At 54.7% G+C, this 13,201-nt stretch overlaps 1 protein-coding gene across 1 annotated transcript; it reads left to right on the top strand.

Annotated features, from left to right (window-relative positions):
• The first annotated feature begins 1,844 nt into the window (after positions 1-1,844).
• LOC119946069 (cytochrome P450 2B4-like) lies at positions 1,845-12,498 on the top strand. Its single transcript, XM_038767454.1, has 9 exons — positions 1,845-2,033; positions 4,967-5,129; positions 5,812-5,961; positions 6,414-6,574; positions 6,850-7,026; positions 8,175-8,316; positions 10,129-10,316; positions 10,444-10,585; positions 11,824-12,498. Exons 1-9 carry the CDS (start codon positions 1,857-1,859, stop codon positions 12,003-12,005), a joined length of 1,482 nt encoding a protein of 493 aa, XP_038623382.1. The 5' UTR covers positions 1,845-1,856; the 3' UTR covers positions 12,006-12,498.
• The last annotated feature ends 703 nt before the right edge of the window (positions 12,499-13,201 follow it).

Raw genomic sequence — 13,201 nt, 5'->3', positions numbered from 1 at the left:
GGCCAGCCTCCTCGGATACCCCGGCTGACCACTTCCTCCGGGTGGTGGGCAAAGGCCGGCCCAGGCTCTGCCTGCGTTCATCGACGATGGGTGACCGCAGGACATGGTGGACTTTGCTGACCTGGGAGTAGTTTGTGTAGGTCATCCCGGTGCTCTCTGACCCGGGGGACCCACCCACATGAACCTTGACAACATCTCCCTGGGGGGGCGGGGAGGGGAGGGGCAGGGGGCTTTTCCTGACAGTGACCCTGTTTCCCCTTTCCACCATCCCCCTGCACCCTCGATGACCCTGACTGTCTGCCCCTTAGGCACTTTGATTGTCACCCCAGCCCACAGCACTTATGGCCATACCCTTATTCTCACCTATTTCCCCTACCCTTAGTCTTCTTTAATGTCGGTCTCCCCCATGGACTGCAACTTCTACCAATTCTGTTGTATTATACTTTCCCAAGTGCCTCAATAAATACCATCGATTGATTGATTGGGTGATTTGGGGGGTGTGGGGGAAGGGGGAGAATGCTTTCGCAGGGGTTGGGGAGGAAGAGGAAGAGGAGGAGACTGGAGAATGAAGAGGAGAAATAGGAAGAGAGGAGAGGGGAAGGAGCCGGCTTTGTGAGCCCACTGTTGGGTAGGGACCGTCTCTATATGTTGCCAGCTTGTACTTCCCAAGCGCTTAGTACAGTGCTGTGCACACAGTAAGCACTCAATAAATACGATTGAATGAATGAATGAATGAATGAATGACTTCCCCTGCACCAGTGAGTGGCAGCTCCTTGAACCTGGTCCCATGGCCCGGCGGCTCTTGGCCCGATCAGGGTGGCCCGAGTCTTCCCCTCTTCCTGCTGTCCCCACCCCTCCCAGCCAGGAGTCATTAAGAAGCCATCTCATCTATCCCCTTGTCCCCCCCACCCAGTGATCAGAACTTTCTGATGACCGTGTCTTTCTGCTCTCACCTTTGCCCCCATGATCCCCCTGACTCCGACATCAGGGGGTTGTAATCTCTGTCCAGCCTTGATCCCTCCCACTATGGTGTTGATCCGTTTCTCCTTATCCTGGGCTCGGGAATGAGTCAGCAAATCCCCCCCTGCCCCCTGACTCCTGGTGTCCCCATTACCCTTCCCCTCAGCCCCCGGGATCCTTCTTGAGGAGAATGCACCGAACCCCTGGATTTCTCAGTGGCTTCATCCAGGACCAGAGGCACGCAGGGATGAGAAAATAGCGCTTGGTACGGTGCTCTGCACACAGTAAGCGCTCAATAAATACGATTGATTGAGTAATTGTGGACTTCGTTAAGTATTTACTATGTGGAGGCCCTGAGATAAAAGTTCAGGTAGATTCAAGATCATCAGGTTGGACAGAGCCCCTGACTCCCATGGAGCCCATAGTGTAAAGGGGAAGAAGAACGGGTGTCTTAAATCCATTTTACAGTGGACATCCCGGGAGAGCGGATGCTGGGGAGATTTGGGGGGCCAGTCAGGAGTAGCCAGGTCTGGGGGTCTGCAGGAGGGAGGGGGAGTGGGGCTGCGCTGCCTGTCATTTTAAAGGGACTTCCCAATACTCACATCAGGCCCCCTCAAAGCCCAACACCTGGCTATGATTACCTCCACCTTCTCCCTCCCTCCAGTCCCTCTCCAAAGGAGCCAAAGGGGTGGGGACAAGAGAAGAATCTGGATGGGTCAGACCTGGGCTGGACCTGAGAGCCTGGGGTGGAGACAGCAAGGTTATGTAACGGGAATGGGAAGGGGAGGGGAGGAGAGGAGGAGAACAGGGGGAGGAGCAGACTCTGACCCCCAAAGTATAAAAACCCGGGGGGTTCCAAGCCGCCCTGCACCTTCTCCAGGGTACCGGGAGCCAGGATGGAGCTCAGCGGCTTGGGGCTGCTCCTGCTCGTGGTCCTCTCAGGCCTCCTGCTCCTCTTCGCCCGGAGCCGATCAGCCCCCCGTGGCCGCCTGCCCCCGGGCCCCCGGCCCCTGCCCATCCTGGGCAACATGCTGCAGATGGACCGGCGGGGCCTGCTGAAGTCCTTCCTGGCAGTGAGCGAGGGGGGCCAGGGGTTGAGGGTCAGGGGTTGGGGTCTGGGGACCCGGGGGCGTTGAGGCGGCAGGTTGGGGGCAGGCCACCTGGCTCCACCCCTGACTAGGCAACCTTAATCCTGGGAACTGGTTTATGCATCCAAACCGGCTGACGTGGTCCCTCCCTATTGTCGGCAAACAGTGCCCAGGAAACGGGTCTGCCTGGTGCCCGAGCCAGTGCCAGCTAGTCACAGGAACACCTGTTTACTCAGATTGCAGCCCAAGGACCGAGACCTTGGTGTCCAGAGGTTGGAGGGAAGGTGGACGGAGAAGGATGGGGGCAGCGAATTGACCTCCCAAGGCCGGAGCATCACGGTCCACGCCGCCTGAGAAGCAGCGTGGACTAATGGCTAGAACCCTGGCCTGGGTTCTAATCCCAGCTCTGCCACCTGCCTGCCGGTTGACCTTGGGCAAGTTATTTCGCTTCTCTGGGTCTCAGTTATCTCATCTACAAAATGGGATTTAAGATTTTGAGCCTCTGGTGGGACATGGACTGTGTCCAACCTGATTTGCTCGTATCTACTCCAATGCTTAGTACAGGGCCTGACACATAGGGAGTACTTAACATATGTCATTTTAAAAAAGATGGAGATGGGCTTTTAATAAGGCTTTGAAGGTGGGGAGAGAGAGCTTCTGTTGGATGTGAAGAGAGAAGGCATTTCAGGTCAGAGGTAGGATGTGGGTGAGAGGTGGGCATTGAGATAGAAGAGTTCAGAGTATGGTGAGAAGGTTGGAGTCAGAGGAGCAAAGTGTACATGAATAGTAGGAAAGCAGAGAGATAAGGCAGGAAGGGTCAAGGTGATTGAATGCCTTCAGCGCTTAGAACAGTGCTCAGCACTTAGAGCAGTGCTCTGCACATAATAAGTGCTTAATAAATGCCATTATTTTTATTATTATTAGAGCTGATGATAAGGATTTTCGGTGTGATGCTGAGGTGGATGGGCAACCACTGGAGGGTCTTTGGATGTGCGGAAACATGGGATGAACATTTCTGTAGAAAATGATCTGGGCAGCAGAGTGAAGTATGGGCTGAAGTGGGGAGAGACAGGAGGCAGGGAGGTCAACAAGGAGGCTAATGCAGTAATCAAGGCAGGATAGGATGAGTGATTGGATTAATGTGGTTGCTTTTCGGATGGAGAGGGAAGGGTGGATTTTACCGGTGATGCAAATTTTAAACAGAAACAAATTGAATATGTGGGATGAATGAGAGAGATGAATCTAGGCTTGTGAGACAGGGAGCATGGTGGTGCTGTCTACAGCGATGGGAAAGTCACGGGGAGGAAAGAGTTTTGGAGGGAAGATAATGAGTTCTGTTTTGGACATGTTAAGTTTGAGATGTCAGAGAAACAACCACGTAGGGATGTCCTGAAGGCAGGAGGAAATGTGACATTGCAGGGGAAGGAGGGAGATCAGGGCTGGAGATGGAGAGTTGAGAATCATCCGCATAGAGATGGTAGTTGAAGCCGTGGGAGCAAACGAGTTCTCCAAGGGAGTCGGTGAAGATGGAAAATAGAAGAGGACCCAGAACTGAGCCTTGAGGGACCCTCACAGTTAGAGGGTGGGAGGCAGAGGAGGAGCCTGTGAAAGAGATTGAGACTGGGCAGCCAGAGAGATAGGATTAGAACCAGGTGTCAGAGAGCCAAGGTCGGGTAATGCTTCCAGGAGAAGGGGGTGGTCGACAGTGTGGGAGGCAGCTGAGAGGTTGAGGAGGGTCAGGATGGAGTAGAGGCCATTGGATTCCCAGAGGCAGAATCCAGGCAGGTCATCTGTCTCAGCACATGGGATTGAGTCTAGACATTCGGAATTGTGGTACGTGTTGAGCACTTACTAATATGTTGAGCATTCTACTAAGCACTGAGATAGGTACAAGATAATCAGGTTAGACTTAGACTCCGTCCTATATGAGGCTCATGGGCTAGGCAGGAGGGAGAACAGGTATTTAATCTGCACTTTATGGATTAGAAAAGTGAGGCATAGGGAAGTGAAGTGACTTGCCCGAGGTCACACGGCAGGCAGGAGGGCCGAGAAAGGCTTCCTGGTGGTTAGAGCTTGGGAGAGGAGAGCCCTCACTCCTCCAGCCCCCTCCCATCCAATCTCTTTGTCTGAGAAAGGCCAGTGGCCACCGGACGGCACTTCCAGCCAGTTCGTATTTATTGAGCGCTTAGTCTGTGCTGAGCACTGTGCTAAGCACTTGGGAGAGTACAATAGAACAATAAACAGGCACATTCCCTGCCCTCGACGAGCTTGCAGTCTGGAGAGGGAGACAGACATTAATCATCATCATCATCATAATGATGATGATATTTTTGAAGCACTTACTATGTGTCAAGCACTGTTCTAAGCGCTGGGGTAGCTACAGGGTGACCACACTGTCCCACGTGAAGCTCACAGTCTTAATCCCCATTTTAAAGAGGAGACAACTGAGGCACAGAGAAGTGAAGTGACTTGCCCAAGATCACAGAGCAGACAAGTGGCGGAGCCGGAATTAGAACCCACGACCTCTGACTCCCAAGCCCGGGCTCTTTCCGCCGAGCCACGCTGCTTCACTTCAAGCAGCAGCATTTCGGCTTGGTGACCAGGGGAGAGACACGCTGCTTCTCGTTACGTTAATGTAGATAAAGAAATTGTAGATCTCATCACAAGTGCTGTGGGACTGGAGGCCTGGATGCCTCTATTCCAGCTCCATCCAATGATCCCTCCCACCCCAGGGCAGCCAGAAGCAGGTGGGCAGCTCGATGCCAGCATTTCCCGCCCCCTCACATGCTCCCAGTCCCACTCCAAGTGACCTGAATGCTGTCCCACGAAGCCCGGGACCCTTCCTCCCACCCCCAGGGCCCTGGGGAAGCCTTCCTCAGGGGCTAGGGAAGTGGTGACAGCAGAGGTTTGTTTCAAAGCTGCGAGACAAGTACGGGCCCGTCTACACCGTGTACCTGGGGTCCCGGCCAGTGGTGGTGCTCTGCGGCCTCGACGCGGTCAAGGAGGCGTTGGTGGATAAGGCAGAGGAGTTCAGCGGGCGTGGCAAGATCTCCATCATCGACAAAGTCTTCCAGGGATACGGTGAGGGGAAGCGGGAGGGGGAGGAGGAGGGGGCCGGGACAGAGAAGGAGAGAGGGAGGGGGTGGGAGGTGGTAAGCCATTTGTGAACAAGAGGATCGGGGAGACAACGACACTTAGGCTTGGTGACCAGAGGAGAGATGGATATTGGGGGAAATGGCAGAAGGGAGTCAGGGAGAGGGACATTAAGAGAGACAGGGAAGAGGAGAGAGACATTAGCAGAAACAGGGAAGGGGAGAGAGACACTAGCAGAGGCAGAGAGGAGAGAGGTGTTAGGAGAAGCAGGGAAAGAGATGCTAGAGGAGATGGAGGAAGGGAGAGAGACATTAGAAGAGGAAGAGAGGCATTAGGAGAGACAGAAGGGAGAGAGATTGGAAGAGACAGAAGAAGGGAGGGAAAGATAGTAGGGGAGAAAGGGAGGAGTTACAGTGTGAGGGGGGCAAGGAGACACACTAGGGAGATAGAAACTCAGCCAGGGGACCCTCAGAAGAGAGGGGAGGGGTCTGTGGGTGGGGCCGAGGCACATCATTATCATCATCATCATCATCGATGGTATTTATCGAACACTGTGTGCAGAGCACTGTACTAAGCACTTGGGGGAGTACAGAATAACAGAATAGGTAGGCCCGTTCCCCGGCCGCCCAGAGCTCACCCTGGGGTCCCCCCCTCGGGGTCCGCTTCACAGGGGTTGTGTTCGCCAATGGGGAGCGCTGGAGAACTCTGCGCCGCTTCTCGCTGACGACGCTGCGTGACTTTGGCATGGGCAAGCGCAGCATCGAGGAGCGCATCCAGGAGGAGGCCCAGTGCCTGGTGGGAGAAATCCACAAATCCAAGGGTGAGCGGCTCCGGGGCCCGGGACAGGGCCCGGTGGAGACCAGAAGGCTGACCCAGGTGGCCCAGGGCTCAGGCTCTGACTCCAGGATGAGCGGCAGAGCCGCCAGAATTGACACCTGGAGCCCGACCTGTAGCCGTTCCGAAGCCTGAGCCCCCATCCGTGCACACCCACCAGCCTCACGGCTGGTGGCTCAGCCATTTCCTTGCAGGGGGTGGTGGGCAGGCGACTGAGGCCAGGGGGTGGGGGTAGAAGATGGGGGGCAAGGGGAGGGTGCCCTCAGTCACCTGACCAAGCAGTTCCTTCCAACAAGCCTCTGCGCGAGGCCCAGGAGGGGACTGAGAGAGCCATGGGGAAAATAGCGGCATTCGCTCACTATCACCTGCGTCCGGACTGATGTGCCGCCTCCTGGGACGCCCTTCCCTTTCCCTCTGACCTCCTCGTTCCCTCTTCAGGGGAGCTCATCGATCCCACCTTCTTCTTCAACTCCATCACGGCCAACATCATCTGCTCCATCGTCTTCGGGAACCGCTTCGACTACCAGGACAAGATATTCCTCAGCTTACTGCACATGTTCAATGAGACCTTCGCCCTCATGAGCTCACCCTGGGGGCAGGTGGCATTCAGCTGGGCGTGCCCCGGGGGGGCGGGAGGGGAGGGGCAGTGGGGAGCGGGGCCCTCGGCCCTCTGCCCTGCTCTGGGGGTCCCTCCTCACCGTCTGGAAAGTCAGGGAGGGGGCTGCCCTAGGCCTGATTGCCCGCCCCCCGTCTGGTGCTTTCAAGAGCACTGCCTCCCCCCTGTCTGCCCTTGATCCCTTTTGGGCACGGGGTGGGTCTCGGCTGGGCACCCGGGTTAATGGGGCTGACATGGGCTGGGCCCGGTTCCCGCCAGCTGTTTGAGCTGTTCTCTGGCGTGATGAAGTACCTCCCCGGAGTCCACCATCGTGTCCACAGCAACCTGGAGTACGTGAACTCCTTCATCGCCCAGCGCATCGAGAGCAACAAGAAGTCCTTGGACCCCAACTCCCCTCGGGACTTCATCGACTGCTTCCTCACCCGCATGGACAAGGTACCGCGCGACCCTGTGAACCGTCTTGTATTCTGGGGAACCCAGATTCCCAGAGACCTGGAGAGAATAATGATAATAATAACAGTAATAATAATGGTATTTGTTAAGTGCTTACTATGCACCAGGCACTGTTCTAAGCCAGGGATAGAAATAAGCATATTGGGTTCATTCATTCATTCATTCATTCATTCATTCAACTGTATTTATTGAGTGCTTACTGTGTGCACAGCACTGTACTAAGCGCTTGAGAAGTACAAGTTGGGAACATATAGAGACGGTCCCTACCCAACAGCGGGCTCACAGTCTAGAAGGGGGAGACAGACAATAAAACAAAACATGTGGACAGGTGTGAAGTCATCAGAATAAATAAAATTAAAGCTAAATGCACATCATTAACAAAATAAATAGAATAGTAAATATGTACAAGTAAAATAAATAGAGTAATAAATCTGTAGAAACATATTTACAGGTGCTGTGGGGAGGGGAAGGAGGTAGGGTGGGGGGGGATGGGGAGGAGGAGAGGGGAAAGTGGGCTCAGTCTGGGAAAAGGGGGCTCAGGGTTGGACACATTCCCTGTCCTACATGGGGCTCACAATCTTAATCCCCATTTTATAGGTGAAGTAGCTGAGACACAGTGAAGCTAAGTGACTTGCCCAAGGTCACACAGCAGGCAAGTGGCAGAGCCGGGATTAGACCCCAGATTCTTCTGAATCCAAGGCCTGTGCTCTATCCACTAGGCACTCTCAGGCCATGCTGCACAGAAAGCAATATTGTCTAGCGGATAGAGTGTGGGCCTGGGATTCTTATCCTGGATCTGCCACTTATCTGCTGTGTGATCTCAGGCAAAGCGACTTAACTTCTCTGGGCCTCCATTACCTCATCTGGAAAATGGGGACAAAGACTGTGAGCCCCACATGGGACAGGGACTTGGTCCAACCTGATTGGCTTGTATCTATCAAAGCGCTTAGTACAGTGTCTGGCACAAAGTAAGCACTTAACAGACACCACTGGGGAAAAAAAAGAGAAATGGGGACATGTCCAGAGATGGGGAGGGGAGGTGGGATATGGGGAAGTCAAATGGGAAGCTGCCACGGCACGTGGCCCAGGACAGGGTGCCCGGCTGACCTGGTCCCCTCTGGTCCCTGCAGGAGAAGGAAATCATGGGCACTGAGTTTCACCGGCGCAACCTGGTGCTGACCACCCTGTCCCTCTTCTTCGCGGGCACCGAGACCTCCAGCACCACCTTACGCTACGGCTTCCTGCTGCTGCTCAAGTACCCTCAGGTGTTAGGTGCGAGGGCACTGGGCCGAGAAGGAGGCCGGGGAGCGGTGATGGGGGGCACCCCAGGAAGGAGGAGGGGATACCAAGGTGGCTTCTTTCCCTGAGACCAGGGCGGTTAGGATGGCCCTCCAATCAGGAGCAAGTTTTTCAGATTCCTGCCCGTCCTACTCATCCATCTTGAAAAGCAATGCGGCTTAGTGGAAAGGGCCCGGGCCTGGGAATCAGAGGACCTGGGTTCTAATTTCAGTTCTGCCACTTCTCTGCTATGTGACCTTAGTCAAGTCATTTAACTTCTCTGGGTCTCAGTTTCCTCAACCGCGGATAATAATAATAATGTTGGTATTTGTTAAGCGCTTACTATGTGCAAAGCCCTGTTCTAAGCCCTGGGGGGGATACAAGGTGATCAGGTTGTCTAATGTGGGGCTCACAGTCTTAATCCCCATTTTACAGATGAGGTAACTGAGGCCCAGAGAAGTGAAGTGACTTTCCCAAGGTCACACAGCAGACAAGTGGCAGAGTGGGATTAGAACCCATGAGCCCCACATAAGAATAATAATAATAATGATGGCATTTATTAAGCACTTACTATGTGCAAAGAACAGTTCTAAGCGCTGGGGAGGTAACAAGGTGATCCGGTTGTCCCACGTGAGGCTCACAGTCTTCATCCCCATTTTACAGATGAGGTAGCTGAGGCTCAGAGAAGTGAAGTGACTTGTCCAAAGTCACACAGCTGACAATTAGCAGAGGCGGGATTTGAACCCATGAACTCTGACTCCAAAGCCCGGGCTTTTTCCACGAGGCCCCGATGCTTTCATTCATTCATTCATTCAATCGTATTTATTGAGCACTTACAGTGTGCAGAGCACTGTACTAAGCACTTGGGAAGCCACTGAGCCATGCTGTGAGCCCCATGTGGGACAGGGACTGTGTTCAATTGACTGTGTTTGTCTACCCCAGTGCTTACACAATCGACACATAGTAAGAGCTTAAGAAAAAATATTTAAAAAAAAAATTCTTTTGAATTGGTGAAATCCAGGGAACTTTCTCCTGATTGGTGGCAGCCAGGAGATCTCATTCTCATCCTGCTGCTGGGTCAAAGACCAAGACCGTTTTTCTGAGCAAGGAAGAGAGAGAAGCAGCATAGACTAGTGGAAAGAGCATGGGCCCAGGAGTCAGAAGGTCCTGGGTTCTAATCCCAACCCTGCCACACGTCTGCTGTGTGTCCTTGTGCAAATCACTTCTCTTCTTGGCACCTCAGTTCTCTCATCAGCAAAATGGGGTTCAATACCTGTCCTCTCTCCTACTTAGATGGTTAGAGTCATGCGGGACCTGATGATCTTGTATCTACTCCAGCACTTAGTACGGTGCCTGGGATGTAGTAAGCACTTAAGGAAAACCACAGTTTATTATTATTCCGAGCGGTGGTTGGTGCAGATATCTATTCCAAGTTCCCTTGGATCTATCAAAGATGGGTTCATGAGTGATTGGAGAGAGTTTCCCGCAGGCCACTCCTGACTTGGGGGAAACCACGCAATCTTCTGATTGGGCAGGACGGGGAAGTGGGGGGATCTGGTCCCCCCGAGGGAGAGGTAGATGGCAAGGCGCCCCTCCCCTCTTCTGTCTGGAGGCACAGTGGCTCTTCTTCTTAATCAATCAACTGATTGTATTGATTGAGTGCCGGTCAGTCAATCGAATTTATTGAGCGCTTACTATGTGCAGAGCAGTGCACTAAATGCTTAGGAGAGAACAATACAACAGAGTTGGGAGACGCATCCTCCTCCTCCCCCCTCTCCTCCTTCTCCTCCTCCACTGGGCCCCCAGAGAAAGTCCTGAAGGAAATTGACGAGGTGATCGGGCAGAACCGCCCCCCAGGGCTGGAGGACCGGGCCCAGATGCCGTACACGGACGCCGTGATCCACGAGATCCAGAGGTTCAGCGACCTGATCCCGCTGGGCGTACCCCACATCGTCACACAGGACACCCACTTCCGCGGCTACCTCCTCCCCAAGGTGAGCCGGGACCGGCCGGGACTCGGGGCCACTGTCCTGTCGGTCCACCTTGCACGGGATGTCCGACCACTCTGCACCCCTGGGCCCGACCCTAACAGCCTCCACATGAGCCCTGCTCTTCTCCCAGGGCACAGACGTGTACCCCCTCCTGAGCTCCGTGCTGCACGACCCCCAACACTTTAAGAAACCGGACACCTTCGACCCCGGCCACTTCCTGGATGCCCAGGGCAACTTCAAGAAGAGCGAGGCATTTCTGCCCTTCTCCATAGGTACCTTTGCCCATGCTACTCTGCCCGGTCCGGGGCATGGGATGGACCCCCGAGAAGGTGGGGTCTGATAGCCTGGGAGGTCAGGCTCAGGGGCAGGAGCTACCAGGCCTAAGCGGGTCACTGCCTCGATGGGTCCAGCCAGCCCACACTTTCCTCCTGGAAAGGTCTGGCTGTTGGTCCGGGGGAGGGTGGGGATGCTGAAGGGTCGCCCAGATAGGTGGGCGGACAAGCGGACGGACAAAAAGACAGACAGACAGCGGGGGTGGAGCTGCGGGGAGGGGGTTTAGAGACAAAGATCAACTCTCAGTAGAGTCAGGGAAGTCCGTCAGCGCTGGGCCAGTGTGTGGGGGTAGGGTGAGGAGCTGGTCCATCCAGGACTGGGGGCATCAGGGAGGGCATGTTTGGGAGGGAAGCCAACGCTCACGGTCTCCCCCAGTGCCTGGTGCCACTGCCAAGAGACAGAGTCCAGGGCTGGTGGAGCTGTGAGGCTGACCCCACTAGCCAGTCCGCTAGTTGATGAGGCCCCACAAACCTCATCCAAGACTCCCCCTCGGTTACGTGACTGGGCAAGGGTGCCCGGGATGCAAATGAGAAGCAGCTCAGTGGAAAGAGCCCGGGCTTTGGAGTCAGAGGTCATGGATTCAAATCCCGACTCCGTCAATTGTCAGCTGTGTGACTTTGGGCAAGTCACTTAACTTCTCTGTGCCTCTGTTCCCTCATCTGTAAAATGGGGATTAAGACTGTGAGCCCCACATGAGACAACCTGATCACCTTGTATTCCCCCAGCGCTTAGAACAGTGCCTTGCACATAGTATACATTTAACAAACACCATCATTATTATTATTAAATGAGAAGCAGTGAGGCCTACTGGAAAGATCCCGGGCCTGGGAATCAGAGGACCTGGGTTCTAATCCCAGTTCTGCCAATTGCTTGCTGGGTGACCCTGGGCAAGTCACTTCACTTCTCTGGGTCTCAGTTTCCTCAACTGTAAAATGAGGATTCAATACCTGTTCTTCCTCTTCCCAAGGGGGAACAGGACCGTGTCCATTCTGATTAACTCATGTCAACCCCAGGGCTTACAACTGTGCTTGACACAGGCTAAGCACTTAACAAATACCACAATAAGGATAATATACTTTTCATGCAAACAAATACCCCTCTGCACCCTGGAGCCCGGGCAAATGCGGCCTGGGCTGACCACAGGTGCTAGCCCGGTCACCCCCTGTGCCCTGTGCAGGGAAGCGGATCTGCCTGGGCGAGGGCATTGCCCGCATGGAGCTGTTCCTCTTCTTCACCACGGTGCTGCAGAACTTCTCCCTGGCCTCGCCCGTGGCCCCCGAGGACATCGACCTCACCCCCCGGGAGAGTGGCATCGGCACCGTGCCCCCCCCGTACCAGCTGCGCTTCCTCCCCCGATAATGGCTGGGGGGATGGCGGGGCCTCAGGGCTCTGAGACTCCACTCACTCCCTCCCTGGCCCATTCCCCCCTGCATCCTTTTCTCCGACACTGTGTTTCCTTCCATCCTAGGCCGGATTCCTCTCTTGACCCTCTCGGTGCCCCTGGGAGGGAGGCGGACTGGCTCTCGGTCAGACCCAGAGGCCTCCCGCCGGCCTCTCTGCCTCGGGTTCAGCTACCCACTGGGCCCCCTTGGGTCATGGGAGCGGAGGAGAGAAGGTCTCGGGCATTAACAGTGCGAACAGGGCTAAGATCTCCATGTTCTTTGCTAGCCAGGCACCCAGGGAACCCCAAAACTACGCTGCCTCCTCGTAGAGATCTGGGGAGCAGAGATGGGCGGCATCGGGGTAGAGCAGCCCCCAGCGGGAGCAGTATCTGTGCCTGCTTTTTGTTATATTGTACTCTTCCAAGCGCTTAGTACAGTGTTCCGCACACAGTAAACGCTCAAAAAATATAGGTGACTGACTGACTATGGAAGCCCCTCCCAACGGTCTGGTGCCGCGGCTGGGGGAACATCTGTGCTGGGGGGGGGGCCGACCCTGGGCTCACCCATCTTTGTACTTGGAAAGAAAGATCAGCTTTCATCCTCCAATCTCCTCATCCAACTCTGGGTTCCCGATGGCCGGCAGGGAAACCCGTGTCGGTGTGGAGATGCGTGCGCAGGCGTGAATCTTTGTGGACGGTGCACATGTTTGTGTCTGGGTGGAGGGTTGTGTGTCCGTGTGTGTTGCAGGGGGGTGACTGTGGTGAGTTTGTGCATCACACAGATACAACCACTGTGAGAGGCTTTATGGGCTGGCAATCCAGAGACCTAACTTGTTGTGAACAGAGAACGTATCTACCAACTCTGTTGTATCGTAGATTCTCAGGCACTTATTACAGTGCTCTGCACAAGGTAAGCGCTCAGTGAATACTACTGACTGATTATAATCCCTGCCCACACCCTGCTGTGTTTCCACTGACAAGTTCCTTAACCTCTCTGGGCCTCATCTTCCACATGCACCTCAGTGAGGTTAGTACAAAGCTTCTCCCGACCTGCCCCGGGAGATGTGAGAACAGACAGAAGAATGATAGGAAAGCACTGGCTGCCCACTCTGGATATTATTGAGTGCGTGTCTTTAGGGGAAGGGCCGTGGGTGGGTGGGGTTACTGTGAGGGT

Source organism: Tachyglossus aculeatus, chromosome 26 (assembly GCF_015852505.1).
Source record: "Tachyglossus aculeatus isolate mTacAcu1 chromosome 26, mTacAcu1.pri, whole genome shotgun sequence".
In the NCBI taxonomy this organism is placed as follows: Eukaryota; Metazoa; Chordata; class Mammalia; order Monotremata; family Tachyglossidae; genus Tachyglossus; species Tachyglossus aculeatus.
Note: the sequence above shows the minus strand (reverse complement) of the source record. Positions and strands in the feature narration are given on the sequence as shown.

Excerpts from the sequence above, each read along its gene's own strand:
- LOC119946069 (XM_038767454.1), top strand. The coding sequence starts at position 1,857 with ATGGAGCTCAGCGGCTTGGGGCTGCTCCTGCTCGTGGTCCTCTCAGGC. Across the intron at positions 5,130-5,811 it reads CAAAGTCTTCCAGGGATACG|GGGTTGTGTTCGCCAATGGG; the intron begins GTGAGGGGAAGC and ends TCCGCTTCACAG. Across the intron at positions 5,962-6,413 it reads AGAAATCCACAAATCCAAGG|GGGAGCTCATCGATCCCACC; the intron begins GTGAGCGGCTCC and ends TTCCCTCTTCAG.